This window comes from Ursus arctos, unplaced genomic scaffold (genome assembly GCF_023065955.2).
Source record: "Ursus arctos isolate Adak ecotype North America unplaced genomic scaffold, UrsArc2.0 scaffold_14, whole genome shotgun sequence".
In the NCBI taxonomy this organism is placed as follows: domain Eukaryota; kingdom Metazoa; phylum Chordata; class Mammalia; order Carnivora; family Ursidae; genus Ursus; species Ursus arctos.
Window position 1 is genome coordinate 13444025 of NW_026622808.1, and position 22171 is coordinate 13466195.

At 63.2% G+C, this 22171-nt stretch overlaps 2 protein-coding genes across 5 annotated transcripts; one reads left to right on the forward strand and one right to left on the reverse strand.

Moving 5' to 3' along the window:
* Window positions 1-596: 596 nt before the first annotated feature.
* On the reverse strand, window positions 597-5650 carry LSM7 (LSM7 homolog, U6 small nuclear RNA and mRNA degradation associated). Its single transcript, XM_026480985.4, has 4 exons — window positions 5591-5650; window positions 5417-5507; window positions 2040-2111; window positions 597-864 (listed from the first exon to the last, which is right to left on the reverse strand). Exons 1-4 carry the CDS (start codon window positions 5594-5596, stop codon window positions 722-724), a joined length of 312 nt encoding a protein of 103 aa, XP_026336770.1. The 5' UTR covers window positions 5597-5650; the 3' UTR covers window positions 597-721.
* Window positions 5651-5706: 56 nt separating this feature from the next.
* Window positions 5707-21809, forward strand: SPPL2B (signal peptide peptidase like 2B). 4 transcript variants are annotated; one of them, XM_026480986.4, is made up of 15 exons: window positions 5707-5817; window positions 11090-11209; window positions 11406-11588; window positions 11935-12024; window positions 12759-12898; window positions 13223-13365; window positions 13607-13703; window positions 14480-14596; window positions 15753-15834; window positions 16590-16664; window positions 16743-16805; window positions 16897-16996; window positions 17309-17386; window positions 18768-18928; window positions 20051-21809. In XM_026480986.4, the coding sequence occupies exons 1-15, from the start codon at window positions 5752-5754 to the stop codon at window positions 20294-20296; spliced, it is 1761 nt and encodes a 586-aa protein (XP_026336771.1). In that variant the 5' UTR covers window positions 5707-5751; the 3' UTR covers window positions 20297-21809. The 4 variants fall into 4 exon arrangements, with proteins under 4 accessions (XP_026336771.1, XP_048083115.1, XP_057167996.1 ...); XM_048227158.2 differs by having other exon boundaries at window positions 5735-5817; window positions 20054-21809; XM_057312013.1 differs by lacking the exon at window positions 5707-5817 and adding an exon at window positions 9927-10647 and having other exon boundaries at window positions 20054-21809.
* Window positions 21810-22171: the final 362 nt, after the last annotated feature.

Genomic DNA, 22171 nt, shown 5'->3' on the forward strand with positions numbered 1-22171 from the left:
AGTCCCGTGGGGGGGGGGGGGTCCTAACAAGTACACATAGTTTAGAAAACAAGGGTCAGGGAAAACGTCCCAGTCTCTGAGGACAGGACATGGATGGGCATTCCTGAGGATATCCGGAGCCAGCGAGGGAGGGTAGGGGTCTAGAAAGGCCCTCAGGGGCTGCTGGGGCGGGACTGAGGGAAGAGAGAAGCTGCACGGCCTGCTGAGAAGAAGATCTGGCTGTTTTGTTCTCGTGTGGACCCAGGAGACCCTGGTTTTAGGGGACTCCGCTGGCTAGTGTCAGGGGCACTGAAAGGGCAAAGCAGAAGCAGGGACGGGCCACTGGGGCCTTCCCGCTGACGTGTGTGGCCCGTCCACCTTCCCGGACCCATGGGCTGGCCTGGGGGGTCCACACCTGCCACGGCGGTCCAGGGGGCTCTAGCCTCACATGTCCCTGTCCCCTGGCGCAGACAGCCCGGGCCCCAGGCACCTCTGAGCCGCCCTGGGTCCCAGCACGCACCCTGGCCAGCACTCGACAAACTCTGGCAGCCAAACCCATCCCTGGGAGCAGGTTCTGCCAGAAAACCAAGGCTGAAAGCAAGATTCTGGGGCTCCGGGACATTTGAGGTTTGCAGTTTTATTAAGAAAACAAAACATAACCTATACAAAAAGGAGAGTTCCGTTCCTGCGGTGGCACGCGATGAGGGGGAGGGCAGCTCTGAGTCCTGAGTCTCCGCGGCCGCTAGGCGTCCTGCTGCTGGATGAAGGGGTTGGGGATGGCCTCCATGCCGTCCTGCGGGCAGATGAGCACCACGGAGGTGCCCCGGCACACCACCAGGCCCAGCTGGCGGGTGTCCTCTGTGAGCTTGTACTGGTCGTCAGGGTCTGCGCAGCAAGAGAGGTGCGGGAGTAAGACGGCCCCCAGGTGGCTTCAGACCCGACGACACGGCGAGACAGATGGGGGGGGGGTGTGGGCTCTGGGGCTCCAAGGACCCAAATCAAAGGGGGCCTCGCCCTACTCCCGAAGCCCAGACAGACATGCCACCCTTGTCTCTGAAATGACCCACGGACCATGAGGGCCAGGAGCCCGTCTTCTACAAGGAAAATACGGCGTGGCGGATGCTGGGGCATGACGCTAACTGGGGTCCTGGGACCACGTTACGACCAGCAGCTAGAAGAAAAATCAGTCTGGGACTCCCAGCTCCTGCAAAATCTCAGAAGCCCCGTGGGGGCACCACTCGCCCCAAGTCCACGGGCAGTTAGTGGTGGGATGAGAGGCCCCCACGGAAGTGACAGCAGCTGAAAACCTTTATCACTTTTGCAGGATGTTGGGGGAGGGCCAGGTGGTCCCTCGTGCCAGAGACCAGGTCTGGGGCACAGCTCTCCCCTCCCAGACCACAGGAGTAACCACTGTTCTGGGCCTGACCCCTCCTGGAACCCATGAGGGGGGCTGTTCTGGGGCTGAGACAAGACAGCACAGACCCCACCAAAGTCACGTGAGGCCGTCATGGGAAGAACAGGCCCCCGGCTTGCTTCTGCTTGTTCCCAACAGGCCCACGTGGTGGGACTATCCTTTCACAAAGGAAGAAATCCTCTGGTCAAGGAGGCCTGGCCGGGATCCCAGCATGGGCGGCCAAGCAGGGCATCTGGGTGGACCCAGACAGGAGGGGAGAAACTGAGGGCAAAGCAAGAGGCCTGCGGCACCAGCCGCGCAGCCGTGACCGCACATCCCCCACAAAGAGGCTTCTTTGGTGGCCCTGTTGTCTCCAGAGTAACACAGACAGCCCCCGAGGGGCAGGACCCTGCCTCCCTCCTGGGTCTGGGCGTCCCCTGAATGCCTCAGGTAGGCTGAGCTGCGGACGGTGTCGGCACATGGGCAGGTGTCAGCCCGGCCGCTGTACGTTGCTGCGCAGGGGCTGGGGACTCGGGGTGACAGGGACCAGGGAGACCAGCTATCTGGTTCACAAGCACCATGTCCGTCACACAGGGGCGGCTCGCTGGGTTTGGGGCAGTAAAAAAGGCCCAACGAGACCTTCCGGGCCCTGCGGGCGTGTGCTCACCTCTCATGTACTCCACGGTGCCGTCAAGCACAAGATTGAGCAGTGGGTCGAACCCCTTCAGGATGCCGCTGGCTTGTGGGAACCACCGAGAAGAGAGATGGAAAGGCGTCAGATAAGCCGTCATTCTGGAGACAGGTGCACAGAGACGGGCTCACCCCCAGCAAGGTTCCAGATATGGGGAGCAGCCTCTCCGGGGACGGGAGAGATGGGACACCGGGGGGAAAGTGAGGGAAGGGCTCCAGGAGGGGAGCAATGAGGATGACCCCAAACCACCCCCACCACAACGTGGTCGCAAAGGTCTTCTGCAAAGGGCCAGCTGGTGCCCATTTCAACTGTGCAGGCCACGGGGTCTCCATAGCAACCACTCCGCTCTGCCTTCCTGGGGCGAAGCAGCCAGAGGACACGTGGACACTCAGGTGAGGATACAGAAATGTGCAACAATCGCCTCACTTTTTCAAACATTTAGAATCGTTGAAAACTGTTCCCAGCTCACGAGCCAGACAGAAACAAGCAACGGCATGACGCACGCGGGGAGGGGCGGGGAGGAGCGGGGCACCGCGCTGCCAGCCTCTCCCTCCCAGGCACAGCTGGTGGAAGCAGGCGTCCCACCCCCGCGCCACTGCAGCTGCAGAGTCTGCACCGAGAACAGGGCTGGACGGACCGGCAGCCCCACTGGTGGAGGGTAGGGGTCTGTGAACGACGGCCCGCGGGCCAAACCCAGCCTGCGGTGCTTCTGTAAGGAGCTGGCTGGCTCACAGCCGCATTCACTGGTTTACGTGCAGTCTGTGGCCGCTTTCCTGCTCCAGCGGCAGAAGGGACAGCTGTGACAGAGATGGTCTGGCCTGCAAAGCTGAAAACACTCCCTGTCCGGCCCTTGATGGGAAACGTGTGCCAGCCTCTGACTGGCTGGGTTGGAGCCCCTGGCTCTGCGGCTTCCTCTCTCCCTGTCCCCAACCCCCACCCCCTGCAAAACAAAGGTCACGAGGACACCTACCCGATGGGGTTATGAGCAGTGGGCACTGCGCCCACACCTGTCAGTCTGCTCTCCTCGTGGGGCACGGGCCAATGTCCCCCGCCCCGGTGACCACCCTGTGTCACCCCTCCCTGCAAGAGTGGGAAGGGACCTGTGAATAGGATGGGACATTACTCCCGTAAGTGGGTTACAGGACAAGGAAGACGAAGGAATGTGCAGATGTGATTAAGGCCCCCGAACCAGTGCACTTTCAGCTCCCCTAAAGACAGACTATGCTCGGTGGGCCTCACCCGATCCCTGATCAGATAAGCTGTTAAGGGAACAGGGGTTTTGTAAAAGAAGAAACTGGAAGCATGGAAAGGATTTTTCTGCTGGCCCCGAGGGAGCACACTGCCATGCTGGGGACAGAGTCCTGTGGCAAGGGCTGGCAGGCAGTCTCCAGGGGCCACGTGTCCCTGGACACCTGCAGCAGGACACAGGGACCCCAGTCCTACAGGCACAGGGAAGTGAATTCCACCAACAACTGGGGGGGGGGGGGGAGGGCTGGGCCTGAGGTAACAGGCTCCAAGACACTCCTTTACTGCAACCTGTGAGACCTTGAGTCCCAGGCACCCAGACTCCTTCCTGACAGACGCCACAAGACAATTAGCAATTAGCTATGCAGCGCAGAAGACCCGTACGAGCACCCTGAGAATCAAGAGCTGTGTCTCCCTCAGGTGTCTGAGAACCAGCATGGTGCAGACAGAGCGAACGTTCGTTCCGGTCTGAGTTCTCACCGCTGCCGGCTACCTACACTTGCAGGCACCACGCTCTTAACCACGCCAGTGCCGCCCAAGCACCCGTGTCACGGGACTGCTGTCTCGGGAAACACACGGAAGATCAGAGGCAGCTGAAGAAATGAAATGTTGTTCACGTGCTTGCTGGTGTCAGGAACCATGCTCAGGGTGCCTCCAACCCTGCAACCCTCCCTGCCGCCTGGTGAGGTAGGTGGAGTGAAGAAATGAAGAAACAGAGCCTTAGGGAGGGAAAGCTGCCCGAAGTCCCGCAGGCAGTGCGCCAAAGAGAAGGGGCTCTGACCCCTGAGGCTAGGCTGCAGGCAGCCGCCATACCCAAGCCACACTGCCTCCGTGTGCGAGCAACACCAGGCCTTGTTCCTGCCCTCTCCTTACTATGTTTCAGGGGAAGATGCAGAGTTCAGTGTCATGTTCACGTGCATAAAGCAGGGAACCATGACAGACTGTATTAGGTGCTTACACCAAACGGGTGTGAGCCAGGGTGGAAGGTCAGGGAAGGCTTCCCAGAATAAGAACCTTGAGCTGAGAGCAGGAAAATGACTGTGGAGTTAACCTGGAGTTAAAAAAGAGACAAGAGACCCCAAACAGAGTCACTTGAGCCAAGCCCATGTCCCCTAACCTAACTACAGCGTCAGCTCTCCCAGGAACGCAATCTCAACCAGTCATTCTGGAATTTCCGGGCCAACACCAGTGAGCTAATCTTCCTGATAGGCTCCCACCAGCCCCCAGAGGAGGGTAACCATGCCTGAAACAATCCACTCAGTGGGTTCCTGCAGACTCCTGCCTATAAAAACCTCCCATCCCGTACAGCTCCAGGAGCTCCCTCTGTCTACATGCGATGCTCCCTGACTCATGAATCGGTGAAGAAAGCCAACCAGATTTTTAAAGTTCACACAGTTTTCTATTTCAACACTGGTACAAATTAGAACTGGTACAGGCACTGCAGGCGGAGACACCGGACAGCCCTGTGGTAGTTGAGAGCTCCACCTACCCCTCAGAGCTACACAAGGCTGTCCTTTCCCCTAGCACGGCGGGGAGCATGGAAGGACTGACTGTCCACGAGGAGGGTCCATTTGTGTTTAACAGGTTGGTCTGGTCCACACTTAAGAGACTGACTACAGGGCCAGTGGTCTCAACCGGGGAGATGCTTAGTTGGGTTGTCAAACTTAGGGATGCTCCCGGCACCTAGCGGCATCCAGAGTTGCTGCTCAACAGCCCCGAGCGCCCCGGACAGCCCGCACAACTGAGAACAATCTGGCGCCAAAGTCACGAGTGCGGAGCCTGAGGAAGCCGGGTGTAGGGGCATCAGTGATCGGCTGGGACAGCTGCCCGGGAGGGACTCGGAGAGAGGAGCGCACAGCAGGGAAGGCGGGAATCCCAGTCCCGGCTGCACCTCTGTGGCTCTGCGTGGTTTGGACCCCTTCCCGTGCCTCGGTCTCCCCGCGTGCGCAACGCGAGGCACAGCTCCGACTCCGCCGGCGGAGTTAGGAGACTGGCTCGAGTTTTCCGAGCAAAGCGCTCAAGGCAGTGCCCAGGCATCCGCCACCGTCCCCTCCTCCATCGTCGCTCACCCTAAACCGTTTACGGGGTGCAGGCGGTGGGGGTCTCACCTTCGCGGCCTCCCTGAAACTTCACCCGAATCGTCTTGTCGATGTACTTAGACAAGTCCAAGATGCTCTCTTTTTTCTTCTTTTCTTTGTCCTGCAGGGGAAGCAGAGCGCGTGAGGCGTAGAGCGCGGCCGGGTCCCACGCCGCCCGCCCCGCCGGTCCCGCCGCGCGCTCACCGCCATCTTGCCGCACCGCGCCGCTCTGCGCAGGCGCCGCCGCGCGCCCTTTGACCCTGCCCCACGCGCAGGCGCGGAGCACACATGGCGCCTGCGCGCCGGGGCGCGCTGGGGCGTTGCTGGGAAACATCTGGCGACGCCTGCGGCTTGAACCGGCCGACATGGCGGCGGCGGCGGCGGCGGCGCTGGCGCGGCTCGCGACGGCCTTCCTCCTCCTCGCGGCCCAGGTGAGGCTGCGTCGGCTCCGCCGGCCCCGCTGGCTGCGGCACTCAGCCCCTCTGCCCCGGGCCCCGCGCAACCCCCGCCCGACCTGGCCTGGGGGCCAGCCTCGAATTGGCGCGCCCCCCGCGCGGGCGGCCAGTGGGCCAGGAGCCGGGCCGTGACCTTGCGGGCTTGTCCCCGGCCACTCTCTCTTCCCCGCCTTGGAGCCCTCCCCAGCTGCACCGTCACTCAGTTGCGTCTGGGTCTGGAGTTTGGGAGTCCCCCTACCTCCCCAGGCCCTGCTCCGTTTCGAGGTGTCCAACCGCCGCCGGGGACACCCCTGCCTGGCGGCGTGGCCTTGGCCAGGCGGCTGCCCGTCTCCGAGCCTCAGTTTCCCCTTTCGCACGATGTTAGCGCCCACCCGCGTGGTTGCGGTAAGCCGTCCAGCACGGCACCCAGTGCCTGGCAGTGTCGGGGAGCGGCCAGGAGCCCATTCCTGGAAGTGGGGTCGAATCGCCGCCCCATATTCTGTCCCGTGACCTTGGGCAAGGGAGGTCCCCCCCTTTGGGCGTCAGTTGCTCATCTAAGAAAGTAAGAGAAGAGCACAGTGAGGACTCAGCGAGGTGACGCACACGGGGTGGTTTACGTGCAGCGTGGTCCTTCTTGGGCACTTAACGTTAAGGGTCTCCAGGGCCAGTGGGGGCCTGCCACGAGTGGGCGGATGGACATTATCATAAGCGCATTTTTTATGTGCAAATCCTCCTCCCTCCCTGTCCCCTGGGTCATGCAGCTCAGGGAACGGTGTCCCTAACAGCCTTGCGAATGCAGCCATTCCCCTTGACCTGTCCACCCGAGCCCACCGCCTCTCTACTGAAGCTTCTAATAGCCGGTGTTCTCCTGCCTCCCCAGTCCATCGCCAACAGGGCAGGAATGATGTCTTTGAAAGTGTATTAGGTCTTGTTGCAACCAGATGAGAGCCTTCCCCTGGCGTCCAGCGCAAGTGGGGGGCCTCTGTGGTTTGGCTGCGTGGGAAGCTTCCCCTCCTTTTCTAGTTTGCTAAAGGCACTCTGCTCTCTGGTCTTCCCGGCGTCCCTGAAATGCCCCTGGTCATCTTTCTGGTCGCAACTTAGTTGTTCTTCCCTTCTGCCAGCCCCGGAGAAGCTCTCTGGGCTGCCCCCTCCCCAGCTCTTGGCCGAGCCTCCATACCTCCCCCAACCCTGCTCCCTCATTTTCCTGAGCAGTCTAAGGAAGTGGAGGGCAGGGACATTTTGAATGAGAGCAAAATGAGAAGTGGACGCAGGGTAACGGGAGCACCACGGAGGGAGTGACCCAGTTTGCTTGGGAAGGCTTTGCGGAAGCAGTGGCACTTAAGGGGTGTTCTGAAGGATGAATAGGAGTTTGCCAGGTCTCGAAGACAGAGGGAGGGTGTTGCGGGTGATGAGCAGCTCGAACAGGGGTGAAGGTGTGAGAGCTGATGACTTATTTTGAGCAGGCGAGGAGTCCACTCTGGCTGGTAATGCAGGATGGTATAATGCTTACACCCTGAGAAAAATGACAGCCCAAAGGAGGCCCTCAGGTGCACTTGAGGGAAGCCGGGGTTGCCCCTTCAGTTGAAGGGCAGGGGGAGGGGGCAGCAGGAGTGGCTCCCAGGCAGAGGGTAAAGGGTAGGCCAAACTGTGACCTTCCCGGCCTGGGGGCTGGGCTGGGCAGATCAGAGGCTGCGGACGCCTGCTCCTGGGCAGCCCGAGGGTTTTGAACTTTGTCCTATGAGTGAGCAGACGACAGTGCCGGAGGGTGTGATGAGAGCAGTTGTGCTGGCTTTTCCCAGAGCAGAGCCTGGGTCTGTGTGTCTGTCTGCCCCCAGATAGAACAGATGGCGTGGTGGTGGGTGGGTGTGGTTCTTTGTGGAAGTTTGGGTCCTGGTGCCTGGGAATAAGACTAGCTTTCCACTGGCTGGGACGCTATCGGTGGGGAGCCCTGAATTCATCTGCTACCATTTTTGTGACCCTGGGTGAGGGATTCCCCAAATCTATGCATCTCTCCCAGTGGCTACAAGACGTACACGTGAAGACTAGTGGAGGCTGTTACTCAGCAGATCTGCAGCCACGTTCGTGCCCTCCTAGCCTCTTTTCTCCCTTCTCCGCTCCTTCATCTGTGCCTCCACTCCTTCACCTGTCCCCTCTGCCCTTCCTCCACCTGTCCCTTCTGCCCCTCTACCACCTGTCCTGTCCCTTCTGCCCCTCTACCACCTGTCCCCACCCCTCCTCTGCCTCAACATCTCTTGACAAGCTTCCTGGGTTCTTATTTCTCCACCCTCTTCTAGAACTTATCAGGTCTCAGAAGGACTACTGCTTCCGCCTGGACTCATTAGCTTTTTGCAAGCCACCTGATGTGGGATGCCCATGGTCTCCCCGAAGCATGGTTTCCCCAGCAGTTCCTGAACCACTCGGTGATTGTGATGTGTCAGAAGGTGGCCTTTCTGGTGGTCCACCGCACTGCAGATTGGGATGGGCCATGCCAGACTGAGTAGCACTCGGTCCTTTTGAAGAACTTCTGGTTCCTTTAACTCTGTGGGGCAGGAAGCCGTACTGTGGCATTAGACATGTAAGCACAGGCGGATTTCCGAATGGGAAGCCGGTCGTGCAGACTGGGGAGAGAGGTCCGCGAGGTGGGCTTCTGTGCTCTCAAAAGACCTTTTTAAAGAGAAGCAGCTTCTACCCGTTCCCATTTTACACAAACGACGCTTTCCCCCCACAACCTGGATCTCACAGAACAGGGATCAGCAGACGTGTCCTGAAAAGGGCCAGACTGAGTATTTCTGGCGTTGTGGGCCATGTGGCCTCTGTCGCAACCACGCAGCTCTGCAGAGGTTGCTGAGAGCAGCCAGAGGCCCTGCATACAGGAATGGGGCAGCTGTGTTCCAATAAAACTTTATTTAGAAGCACAGAAGGTGGGCTGCATGAGGCCCGTGGGTTGAGGGATCCTGTATTCCCCACAGTGGCCCCTGGTAAGGAAGTGCCGGGAGTTCTGAGCATGGGGTGACCGTGCCATCCAGGTGCAGCACTCAGGGCCAGGTTGAGGGGTGCCCCTGTGGGGCAGTCTGGTGGGGAGAATGGAAGACAGGGCTCCTAATTCTGCCTCTGGTGGAGGGAATGAGGTGACACGGGAGGTGCATGGTCGGCCAGGACAGGTGGGGGAAGGGTGCAGCCTTTATGAGGTGCTCGGAGACCCCTGGTTGGCCTCAGGCACGAACCTGGGTTCTTGGAACTCAGCACCCCATAAGCATGGCTCCCCCCACACACCTACCCGCACACGTGGTGGTCAGTGCCTCCCTCAAGGCAACAGGCCCCGGCGTCAGATCGGATCTTCCAGATCACTGCCGGAAGAGCTGTGGTCCGGGACGCTGGAGAGGACCAGGGTGCACACCCAGTGCCTCCTGTCAGCCTGCCAGGTGCAGGGTCAGGATGCCCTGGGCTCTCCATGCTGCCACCATCACAGCGTGACCGGGGCCAGGGTGAGAAGCTCCTGGGTACGCCGGGGCCTTGCCATGCTTCCACCGAGGGTCTGGCTCGAGGGACGCCCGTCAGTGCCCCAGGCCTGGGGTCGGGAGCCGTTATCCCTCAGGACCCTCTGCTCAGTCAGCTGCACCCTCTGCCCGGACGACGAGGCGTGTCTCGTGGTGCCGGCTGGACCCCATCGCACGTCTGGTGTCAGACAAGCGGCTCTAGGTGTTTGTCTGCCTGGCAGATTCTTGGGGTTCCAAGGAGTGAATTTTCCATCTTGGGTGTTTGCAGCCTAAGGGGAGCACAGGCTACAGAAGCGTGGGCCTCAGGAGCCCGAGGTGCGCAGAGCAGGCTTCCGGGGCCAGGCGTGTGCAGGGTCCCCCAGTGTGTGGTGGCTGGACTGACCCCCTTGGCTCTTAGCACTGGGCTTCTCTCCTGAGACCCCTCCTCCCTCAGCAGGCCCCGGGGAGCTGCTCAGACTTGGGGCGAGCCTGCCTTGGGGCAGAGCCACCTAGACCTGGGCCCCAAATGCTGTGTGACCCGCTGTTGACGAAATCCTCCCGAGAGACAGGAGGCTGTGCTTGTGGGGGGGGGTCTGTGCCCGGCCTGAGCCCAGTGTAGGGGAGGAGGTGGGAGAGGGCCCCCTGCGCTCCAGTCCGCCAGCCAGGCGGGCAGTGGCTCCAGGGAGGGGTGCTGTGGTCCAGGCAGGAGACGTGGGTGAGCAGGGAGTGGGGACACCTTTGTGAAACTGCGGTTTTTCAGAGATTAAGCTGCTGTTCAACAGAGATGAGAGTCAGCCCCTCTGTCCCAGGCCCCCAGCCATCCCACTGTCCTTGAGGGGTGTCCGGTGTTTTAAGGACTCTGGGTCCTGCCCCTGTGCCTTGCTTTGAAGTTGGACAGAGCTTGCTGGGTCCTCATGACCCTCTGGGTGTGGCCCTTCCTGAGCAGCCTGCTGCCCTGTGGGGCTCGGAAAGACGACCATGACGCTAGCTGCCAGCTCCTTCTTCCTCCTTCTGGGAAGCCGGGGCTGGGTGGGGAGACAGGCTTTGCTGGTTTGGGGTCGTGCGGGGAGAGCTGTCCATGCCCTGTTGGTGTCCACATGACTCTCTGTGTTGCAAAGTCTCGCAGTTCCCAGGCCCAGAGCAGCCCGCCCTGCAGACTGCCTACTTCCTGTCACGCCTCCGAGCAGGGCGGTCCGTCCCGACTGGGATCCCGCTGGCCTGTGCCTGGCAGGGACCAGTCATGTGGCCGAGGCTCCGAGGCCCCCTGGAGAGCAAGGTGTGGCACAAGGGCCCGGAGCCTGCTGGCCTCACCAGTCAGTGGCCAATGGGTAGTGTTTCCAGGAGCCTGCGGGTCAGTGGCGCCCCCCCCCAAGCCTGTGGGGTGCAGGAAGCTCCTCCAGGCCTTGCCCTGTGCTCCTGGCCTTGAGCCACCACCCAGGCCCTGGGGATGGATCTGCGGGCCCATCGTGTCCCTCTCGTGACAGAGAAATTGGGTTTTCATTCTCCCTGTCCTACCAGTCCCACGTGGGCCCTGTGAGGTGGTGCAGTCCCTGTCGTGGGAGCCACTGGGAGGGGACTTGACAGGCCACAGTCAGCACCCGGGTCTCCCTGGGGAAGCTCTTCCCCGCCTTTGCTGCCCTGCCGTGTTTTCTCCACCATAAGATGTCTGGTGGTGTCTCATCTATCCTGTAGGAGGGAGGAAACCAGCCCAAACCCTGAGTGGGGGGTGACCTTGTTGGGCTCAGACCCTGCCGCTTCTGCCGAGCTCTCTGACCACTGCCTTGTCGCTCCAGGTGGCCTGTGAGTACGGCATGGTGCACGTGGTCTCTGAGACGGGGGGCCCCAAAGGCAAAGACTACTGTATTCTCTACAACCCACAGTGGGCCCACCTGCCGCATGACCTTGGCAAAGCGGTGAGTGCCCACTGGGGCCCTTCCTCACGAGGGTCTTCTGTATGCGCGGGCGCGTGAGTGTGCGGCGTGTGGGTGCACGGGTGTGTGTGTGCGCACGGGCGCGTGTGAACGTGGGCACGTGCAGGGGCGTGTGAATGTGCCCCCCCCCCCCCGTTGACTTTTCTAGATCAGCTGGTGTAAGCACCATCTTCCCTAGTCTCTCCTGCAGCTGCGGGACTGGACGGCCTCCGTGCTCTGCTCTCCGCCCGACCTCCCCGCCAAAGGCTTCAGCAACCAGATCCCGCTGGTGGCACGGGGAAACTGCACCTTCTACGAGAAAGTGCGGCTGGCGCAGGGCGGCGGGGCGCGTGGGCTGCTCATCGTCAGCAAGGAGACACTGGTAGGGCCCCGGGAGATTTGTTGACCGTGGCCGTGGACACGTGCTGTTGGAGGGGCTGTGCCCCAGAGCAGCCCTGGGGGTGCTGTAAGGTTGTCCTCCTACGAGGCCTCGGGGCCGGCAGCGTCCCAGGGTAGATTGGCACCTAAGTGACCCTACCCCAAGGCTTGAAAGTGAAGAGCGAGCTTTTCCTCCCCCAGCGGGGAGAGACAGACACGCACACCCCACCTCTGCTCTGTCCAGGAGGGCTGGCTCTGCAGGCCGCGCAGTGGGGCGTGGCAGCCTGCCTCGCGGGTGGGCCTTGGTAAGCTGTCCTGTCGCTGCTGCACCCCCTGCTCTTGGCCCCCAGGTTCCCCCAGGAGGCAACAAGACACAGTATGATGAGATTGGGATTCCCGTGGCCCTGCTCAGCCACAAAGACATGCTGGACATTTTCAAGGTAGGGCCTCCTGCCCCCTCCAGTCCGCATCTGGTCTGGGGCCATGAGTACCTGATGGGCAGGGACCCAGGAGCGAGGCCGTCCGCCATGGGCTGGCAGGTGGGTGGTTCTTACCACACCCGTCCCCAGCTCCCTGGGAGAGGGCTGGCGGTGCCACTGAGCAGCGGGAATGGGGAACCGGCCCTAGAGGTCAGAGCGCCCAGGCCCCAGGGCCTCTGCCATGCGGCCACTGAGCGTTGGCTCCCAGGCCAGCGGGCCGACCCTGCCCACACCCGGCCCTGTCTGACCAGAGGCCCGTGCTCACCCACGGTGTGGGGAGTTGGTTCAGGGGCAGGCGAGCTTCCAGACACAAGTAGGACGGGAACGTTCAGTCTTTGTGGAAGCGTCTGCACGTTTCCATCCTGACTGTGGCCTCCACAGCTCTCCCCAGTCTGCTAGACGATTCCCAGGTGACGTGCCCCCTCCTGCGTGCGCGCATACGTGTCCAGGTTTAGGGCTTGTGTCCCCACACGTGCACGGGCCCCTTCACCTGACCTCGTGGGAAGCCTGTTCTGCCAGAGTTGATTTCTTCGGGGTGGGAGTGGTGGATGAAGGCATGGGTCTCGGGGGGCCCCCGGGACAGGCTCTCCCTGGATCCCGATCCCACGTGTGAGCCGGGCTCAGCTCTCTGGGACGGGCAAGGGGACAGGGGACGGCGGCCCCAACCTTGAGCTCTGGCGTGCTCTCTGAGGCAGAGTTTCGGCCGAGCGGTGAGGGCAGCGCTCTACGCCCCCAACGAGCCCATGCTGGACTACAACATGGTCATCATCTTCGTCATGGCCGTCGGCACCGTCGCCCTCGGCGGCTACTGGGCCGGGAGCCGGGATGTGAAGAAGTGAGTGCCCAGCGAAGCCTGCGACATGGTCCGCGCTGGACGAGGGGATCCTATCACTCTCCTTCAAAGCGGCTGTCACAGCGTGGCTCTCGGGGCTGGCCCCCCCCCGGCCCCTCACTGCATGGTCTCCTGAGGTCCCTGGGGCTGGTCTGGCGTGCTCGTGGAGGGCGCGGCGGGGACACGCAGTGGGCGTGGAGAGGGTGCTCCTTGGCCCTGCCGCTCCCTGCATCCTGCCGCCCTGCCTGTCCCTCCCTGTCCCGGGGCCCTTGGTGGCTGGGCACTGTGGGCCGGCAGGGCATGCCCCGCTCGTCTGTGCCTCCCCAGAAGGTACATGAAACACAAGCGGGATGACGGGCCCGAGAAGCAGGAGGACGAGGCCGTGGACGTGACCCCCGTCATGATCTGCGTCTTCGTGGTCATGTGCTGTTCCATGCTGGTGTTGCTGTACTATTTCTACGACCAGCTTGGTGCGTCCCTGGCGCACCCCAGGGGAAACCGAGGCCCAGGTCCCCAGGCCACCTTGAGAAGCCTAGCTGCTTGCTTGTGGGGTGAACGGAGGCCTCCATTGCCAGCCCAGAGGAGGGGGCCTCCCTCCATCGCTAGGTGCTGGCCACCCTGCCCAGGCGCGTGACTCCGCGGAGCCCTTCCTGGGGGTGGGGTGGGGGCCCCAGGTGGCCCTGCCTCTCAATGGCTGCCCCATCCCCACAGTTTATGTGATCATCGGGATTTTCTGCCTGTCCTCCTCCACGGGCCTCTACAGCTGTCTGTCACCGTTGGTCCAGAGGCTGCCATTGGGCAGGTGCAGGTAAGCCCCCGGCGCTGCCCCCCCCCCCCACCGGCGGCGCTGCTCGCCGAGGTCCTGCCCCCCTGCCTTTCTTTGGCCTAGCCTCATTGGTCTCCCGTCTGCTGGTCCCTGAAGCTCCAAGCCCTGCTTGGACGACGGTGCTGAGGACCTCCTCCCTCTCCCGTGGCCCCGGTCTTGCATGGCGTGGGCAGGCCTCCCTCGCTCACTCCGTGCTGGCTGGGGCTCCTGGCCTCAGGAGCAGGGCAGAGCGGGGAAGTGGGTGGTGGTTCTCCGGCCTCCCTCTGCCCGCATCCCATTCCAGCTCAGGCCCAGTGGGGACGGCGTGGATGCGTGTCGGTCTCAGGCAGGGGTGGCAGGGCAGGGCTATGTGGATGCATACGCTGCTCGTCCAGACCTGGGTGGGGGTGGGGGGCTCACCTGCCAGGGGCCTGGTCTGGTTCTGATGGGGCCGGTGGGTGCTCAGAAAGCTCAGCTCGTGGGGTGAGAGCTTTTCAGGCTGCTGTCCCAGGGTCAGAGGTCAGGGGCCTGCAGCAGGCGGGGCCATGGGCTCCCATGGGCAGGGCTCTGGCTGAGGTCTGCCCCCCACAAGTGCCCACCCCTGCTCTGTTCTGCTCCGCCCTTGGGGCCCTCCTTTCTGGAAATGCCCTAAGGCGTGAAGAGGGATGTTAATAGGGAATGTGGAGTGGAGGAGGGGGCAAGGCAGGGTGGGGGGGGTGCCAGGGGTTCGGGGCACGGGATGAGATGCCCCTGACGGCTGCCCCCACCCCTGCCCCCAGGGTCCCCAACAACAGCCTGCCCTACTTCCACAAACGCCCTCGGGTCAGCATGCTGCTCCTGGCGCTGCTCTGCCTGGCCGTCAGCGTGGTGTGGGGAGTCTTCCGGAACGAGGACCAGTGAGTGCCGCCCTCTGCCGGCTGTCCTCAGATGCTCCCTGGGCCTCGCCTCGCGTGGGCTGTGTGGCGGCCAGGTGCTGCCGCCCGCATCGGCGGCACTGCGTTTGTCCGGCTGCCACGTGAACGGCGGCGATTGGAATCTGGATACGGGATGCCGCCAGCCCTCCTGGCCCCGGGTGGCCGAGCGCGTGTCCTCCAGGGCGCCTGGGTGGGGCCCGGTGCCCCGCGGCCCCACTGCTCCGGCGGTGGGGCCCAGGGTGCTGGCGGGTGCAGGGAGGCCTGGAGCCTGCAGGCCCGCCCCCCACCCGCTCCCCCTGACACCATCTGGCGCTGCCTCTGAGCCTCTTCTGAGGCGGGTAACTGCTCTTGGCTGCGCTGCCGTTTGGAGCCACGACAGCTTTAATTGGCAGAAGGAAAACGTGAAAATATTTTGAGTCCTTTGTACACAAAGAGAACATGAGCTCTCACAGTTAGATTCAAGCCAGAAGACTTGCTCCGTTCTATAAAATTAGAACAGGCCGTGTTCCCACCGCATCTGGGCGCCCACTGGCCGCCTGCGAACCTCTTTGCTCTTGGGGGTTCCCCTGGCCGCCCTGGCCGGGAGAGGCTTTCATCCTGGTTCGCTGAGTGACCTGGGCGCGGGCAGGGGCGGCCAGGGCGAGGCTGCGCATGGCGGACGTGGCCCCGTGGCGGCAGCTCCCTGGTCGTGCTGGGGTCACACGCTTGCCTCTGCTTCCCCTTCTGCCTTTCAGTTCCTGAGGCCCCATTTCCTTCCTGGGCCAGGAGATTGGGTGTGGATATCGCTGGGCGAGAGTTTGATTTTCCTAAATTGTGTAAAAAATATTTTTGAAGAGAGATTTGAGTCCAGTAGCTACACGAGGCCCCCGTGCCTGCCCCGTGATGTGGGTGTGAAAGCTGCCACTGGAGAGGGACAGACCCCGGAGCGTGTGCGGTGTTGGGGTTCCCACCTGTGCCCCACCTGTGCCCAGCGCAGGGAGGCACCCTGCCCGCCCTCCTCGGGGCTGTGCCCGATTCGTCACAGCATGACAGGGTCGGGCAACTAGGCCGCTGAGGTGGCTGAGGAAGGAGCGACTGGTGGGTCGTGGCTCTCGGTGGAGCCCCTGCCCCAGCGGCTGACCACGGCTCTGCCTTCCAGGTGGGCCTGGATCCTTCAGGACGCACTGGGCATCGCCTTCTGCCTCTATATGTTGAAAACCATCCGCCTCCCCACTTTCAAGGTGAGAGCCCCGAGGATGTAGGGCCGCTGGCGGCTGGGGGGGCGGCGTCCTGAGGGCCTCCTCCGTGTCTGCCGCGGGCCTCGAGCGGCTCCAGGCCCGCCCTCACCGCCTGTGCTCGGGTGTCCCTGAACCCCCGTGGGCAGCGTGGTCTTTGTGCCTTGGTCCCTCCTGCCGCCTCCCCGGTGACAGGGCTCAAGGATCTGCTGCAGACCCACCTCCCAGCGTGTCAGCCATGCCAGCGAGCACCGGGCCGTGAGGATGCCCGGAACCCTGCCCAGGCAGGGCTGTGGGCCGGGGTCCTCCCGGCGGCGGCCGCTATGCTGGGGTGAGCTTGCTCCCGGCTGAGGCATACACGTGGGCAAGTGGGTATGGTCGGCGGCCCCCAGCCGAGGCCCCAGGCTGTCGTCCCCGAGGAGAAGCATGCAGGAAGCCGTGACGAAGGCTCGGCACCCCACACCCACAGTGACTGGTCACACAGCATGTCGCCCAAGCCCCAGGCCTCCCGGCCTTTCCATCCCTTAGAAACCTCACGAGCCCGACCTCTGTGCCCTCCCTGAGCCTGACCAGGAGCTGCTTCCGGGGCTTGTCCCTCGTGGTGCCAGGGACGGGACCGGGTTTGCTCAGATTGTCCGCTCGCGGCTTTGTCCCAGTGGACGCATCTGAGCCTTGTGAGGGGGGCGAGGGGTGGGACGTGTCCCGGGGGTCTGCGCGCCTGCCCCGCCACGCGTGCGGCCATCAGGACCTCGTCTCCGCAGGCCTGCACGCTGCTGCTGCTGGTGCTGTTTGTCTACGATGTCTTCTTCGTGTTCATCACGCCCTTCCTGACCAAGGTGGGCATCCCCGCCCGTGCCCTACTGCGGCCCCCCCGCCCCCATGCTCCCTTCTCTGACGCAGCCCCCCTTTGTTAGAGTGGGAACAGCATCATGGTGGAGGTGGCGACCGGGCCCTCAGACTCAGCCACCCACGAGAAGGTACGTAGCAGGCCCGCGGCCGAGGCGCTGCCTGGAGGAGAGTGGAGGGCTTGGGCGGGTCCCGGAGACGGCTGCCTCCTCTCTCCCCCAGCTCCCCATGGTCCTGAAGGTACCCAGACTGAACGCCTCGCCGCTGGCCCTATGTGACCGACCCTTCTCCCTGCTGGGCTTCGGGGACATCCTGGTGCCAGGTATGGGGGCATGCCGCTCCAGGGTCAGTGCCCCCGGGAGTGTCCAGCCAGGGGGGCTGGCGGGTGCAGACCGAGCAGAGCATGTGGGGTCGGGCGGCCCTTCGGGCTCCTGTGTTACTCCTAGTGGCACGGATGTGGTGCGTGGCTGCCCTTGTGGTGGGCCCCTCCTCTGTGCTGTGGGGTCCGTGCCCGGCTGCTGACTCGGGCAGCACCGCGCCCCCTCGGTGGTGCTCTGGCCGTGCGGCCGTCTGGAGGCACAGGGCTGACACAGGCTCGTGCCCGGCGCCTGACCCATGCTGCTGCTCCTTGCAGGGCTGCTCGTGGCCTACTGCCACAGGTTCGACATCCAGGTGCAGTCGTCCAGGGTCTACTTCGTGGCCTGCACCGTGGGTAAGCGCCCTTGAGACTGGCCTGGAATGGGCTCGCCTCGTACCCTTCCTCTCGCGTTCCCATGACTTTCGAGGCCGCGTTTCGTTCCTTGTATGCCTTTGTTTTCCCTCTTTTGTCCTTGTCTCCCGCTTGTTTCTTTGGTTAGCAAAGCCGTTCACGCAGAAGTGACTTTGCTTGGAGCCCCGATTGCTTTTAACGTTTTCCAAAGCGGTTGGATTGCCTGCCTCTGCTCAGCCCTCCGGGAGGAGCTGCGAGCTCGTCCGAAGGCGCTTATCGGTGCGCACGTGTGCTCCCCACCACCAGATGGGAGGCGCTGTGACCCCCTCGTCATGCGCGGGGTGGCCGGGGCAGCCCATCCTGGCTGAGGGGAGGTCCCGGGATGATGTGGGCTGACCTTCCGGAAAGTGTGGCTGTCACCGTCTGCCCCTTCCTGCCCTGGCTCCTGCGGCTGCGGGCACACCCCCGCGTCCCCCTCACCTCCCTGAAGCTCCCCTTGGGCTTCGCATCCCAGCGATTGTCCTCAAAGTGGTGCTGCGGGGGTTCCGTGTGTGACCCCTTTTGTCAGGTGGTTCTGTAGTTGTCACTGAAACCGTGCACGTCTTATAGCAGCAAACGCTTTTATTCCTTCGTAGTGGGCTTCTGTTGAACCACTTCTTTAGGACGCGGGTAAGTGACAAATAGAGCTCTCCCCCCGGAGCGCCAGGCGAGGGTCAGACAGGAGCCACGGGCGGGGGCAGGTGCCAGAGACCGGGCTACAGACGGTTGTGTTCTCGCAGCTCCTTCCTGAGGCCGCTCAGGCCGCCGTGGCAGCAGCAGGACGAGGAGCCGCTGTGGCCTGCGCTCAGCTTGGCGTCAGCCCGCGCTCGCCCTGTTCGTGCCGGACAGAGAGCCGACCCCTCAGCCCCACCGCCTCCCCAGCTGTCTCCCGAGAGCAAAATGTCCTTCTGTGCGATCACAGTCCACTTACTGAAGACTGGACTTTCTAATTTTGTACACACGTTGCCTGCGTTCAGAACTATCTTTCTAACTGAAGGCTTAGAGAACGGGACACTGAGGCGCGGTCCCAGGCCCTTCTCTAGCGGCCTCTCTGGGTCTAGAGCCTCACTGCCGCCGCGCTGTCGCTCCTGGCCGTCTTCTGCCCACCCTTCTTGGCTGCCTGTCCCAGCAGGGCCGGGCGGGAGCGTGCGTCCCCGGGGAAGCTGGCAGATCCGTGCGCGTGCAGACACGTGACTCGCTCGCCCAACCACCCCGTGTACTCCTCTGTGACGCTCTGCCTCCCGGTGCCCTGGTCTCCTCCGTCCCGCTCTGGCGTGCGTGCGACAGGCGGTGCCGGGCTGCGGGCCGCCAACCTACGTAACGCGCTGCCCGTCTCTCTCCGCAGCCTACGGCATCGGCCTCCTGGTGACGTTCATGGCGCTGGCCCTGATGCAGCGTGGCCAGCCCGCCCTCCTCTACCTGGTGCCCTGCACGCTGGTGACGAGCTGCGCCCTGGCGCTTTGGCGCAGGGAGCTGGGCATGTTCTGGACGGGCAGCGGCTTTGCGGTGAATACCAGTTTGCTATGACTGTCTGCGAGCAGTAATAACTTAATAAGCCCTAACTAGAATTAAAGTTGAGTAAAACCTCCTAGTTTCACAACTAAACCCCACAGCCTGTGTCCCGTGGTCAGGGTCCCCGCTCCCAGAAGGTTTTGCTTTGGTGTCGAGTCCATGTGGCCCTGGAGACACGCTGGTGGCTGTCCCTCCGGGTGCGGCTTGAGGGCCGTGCTAGCAGCCCTGTCTCTGAAGGTGCCAGTCCCAAGGGGCGGGAACACCCCATCAGACGGGGCGTGGGCTTCCGGCTGTTGGCGCCATCAGGAGCGCAGCGCCGAGCCCGGGGGGTCCCGGAGCACCTCTCCAGGGTGGGCGCTCTCACAGCTTGGGTCTCCCGTGAAGGGCTCATGGCGCTCGTCTTGCTGCTGCTGGTTTTTGCACCAGGAGAGAAGAGGGCTGGAGGCCCCTCTTAGAGTAGCATCGTGCCCTCGATGTGGAAAGACGAGGTCTCGTGTGTCCATGCCCAAGGGGTGGTGCTGACCTCCCATGGCCCTGTCAGTGAGTCACGGGGAGCAGTCCCTCCGTAACGGGAGCTCCGAGGGGCCCTTGGGGGCTCCTGAGCGGGACTGCGGCCCCCAGGGTGGGGCCTGTTGAGCATGGAGTTACTGTGTCATGTGTTGTGGACGTGGAAACAGGCAGCCTCTCCGCCCCGGCCTAGAGATGCTGAACGGAGCAGGGCTCCAGGTCACCCCGATTAACCAGACGACATAACATGATGATGGGGCCTCTCGCCTTCCCTTGGGCCCTCGGGGAAGCACTCTGGCTTCACTGCCCTCCGTCCTCAAAGGGTCGCAGTCCCAGTGATTGTTGGCCTTGCCACAGAGTAGGTAGCTTAGTTCTGGAAGGTTCAGGAGGTGGGGAACAAGCCAGAGACTTAGAGTCAGGGTTTCTGCCTCGGGCAGCGGTCCTGTGGTCCGCCTGCTGCCCGTCGTATGTGGTCCTGAGGGAAGGTGGCTCCTGGGCCTGGAGCTGGACCCTCCAGGACGCTGACTCCTCCGCCCTGCCCCGCCCCAGGCCGCCCCCGAGGCTTTCCTGGCCCCGTCCCACACCTGACTGTGGCCTCTTCTCTTCCAGAAGGACGTACCTCAGTCTCCTTGGGCGCCACCTTCAGCCAACGACCCGCAGCCTCGGAAGGACTCTGACACTGGCCTTCCCCGGCCACCGCCAGGTGAAGAACTGGCCAAGTGCCCCCTGCCCCTGGAGCAGCCCCCGGAAGTGTCCGTGCCCGAGGAGACCGGGGCCGGAGCACCCCCCCAGGAGCCCACGAGCCCAGCGGGCCGCACCCCCGAGCCCACAAGCCTGGTTGGCGCCTCGGCCTAGGAGGTAGTGCAGATCCTCGGGCCCTCGCTGCTGCGCCGAGAGACCCTGAGACTGGACCTGCCCGGCCCCCCCAACTTGGTGCTCCGGTCTGGCCGATGCCCCCGCTCTTCCTCCTCGAGCCGAGCCCAGCTGCACCCCGGACCCTCTCCAGACCCACTCCCAGCTCGCGTGGCTGCCGTGAGCCCCTCCCCCCTCCGGCCGATGAGGTCACCGTCACGCGAGCGCCCCGCTCCACGGTCTTGCCTGTCAACGCGGTGTTTCCTCGGCAAGGACATAACGCCAGCTCCGACCGCCCACGGCCGCAGATCCGCCCGCCTCTGGTGCTCACCACGCTGCCGCTTCCCTCAGGTTCTCGCCGCGCCTCGGCCGCACGCTGGCCTGCAGAGCCCCGTTGTGCAGTCCGGCTGGTCTGCGTGCCGCCAGCTGGCCGTGGTCGGACCGCGTCTGGGGTGGCGCGGGCAGCAGGCAGCGACCGCAGGAACGCGCGGATGGGCCCCGCCCTGCCTCTTCCATCAGCCCAGCCGTGCCTGTGCTCCAGCTTCTCCGCCTGTTAATAAACGGCCACGCCTTGTTGAACTCCGGTGGTGTCGCCTCTTGGGTCTGAGTGTCCGGGACGGCCCTCGGCGGGGCAGCCGGGCGCAGGCGCACCGTCCACGGCACTGCGTCTTTCCCGTGGGCTGCGTTCTGTCTTTCAGCTTAGAGGGACTCGGGGGGGCCCCCCACCCTCCTCACGGCATCTGCACGCTCTCAACCCCATCCCAGCCTGGCCTCTAGGAACAACACCGGCCAGGCGAGCACACCTTTTATTTAAACCACCCAGGAGCTTCTGGAACGTGGAGAATATTCTGGAACTGGCATTTTGTCTTCTACCTCACTGATAGGGTTCTCCAGACGTCACGATGGAAATGCTGCAGTAGGACTGGCTGTGGGGAGCGGCCCCCACGCCATGGCACGCGCCAGTCCACGCAGCCTCTGGACTCAAGAAAGCTGTTGCCACTGACGTGACGTGAAGGCACAGACCCCCGGCCACGCGGCCCCAGCTCTGTTCCCCGTCTGTCCGCTGCTCGGTTGCAGACAGCAGGCACGGGGTCAACCATGATCCATTCCAAAAAATACCAGCGCCAGACAGACTCACACACAGCCTTTGTTAGCCGTGCTGTCTAGGGAGAAATGATGTTTATTCCAAAAAAAAAAAAGACGTCGTCCACCTCTCTGTGTGTCTTAAAGCGGCAGGGGAGCTGGGAGGGAGACCAGCCGAACCTGCCGGCCCCAGAGAGCCGCCCGACGGGGAGGCCAGACTGGGCTGCGGAGTCTGGACGGACCGTTCCCACACGGACCCGCACGATCTTCTAAGCCATTTCGTACGTCGGCGTAGGAGCCAGAACCCCTCCGTTTTCCGTGTTTGACAAACATCGGGGGATTCGAAGGTGGATGTTCGTTCTTGAAGTTTCTGTGTGCAGTCTTTGCCTCGCTTCTGTTTGAATCTTACAATTAAACACAGCTTTTGAGAGTCGCCGCTGGGCCGTCGTCCTTCCCATGGTGCTGCCTAGGGCAGAGCCCAGGCCCCGCGGGGCGGTTGTGGCCTGGCCTGCGGGGTCGGGTGCACCAAGGTGTGGGAGTGAGTCCACGCCGCCTGCCGGCTCACCGAAGCAGCGTGTGGAGCGTTGCTGTGGTGGCCCGCGGCCGTGTGGGGCCGGGCTCCTGATTCTCGGCATTTGCGAGTTGAAGGCGGCCTGGCAGGAACTCGGTCTGCCGTGTGTCTGGGGAACCGCCTGGCTTCTCCGTGATGATCTAAGACGCGTGGAGGGGAACCATCTGTCGCGGGCCGGTGGACTTGGTGTGAAGAGCCAGCTGACCGGTGTCTGGGGTCTTCCA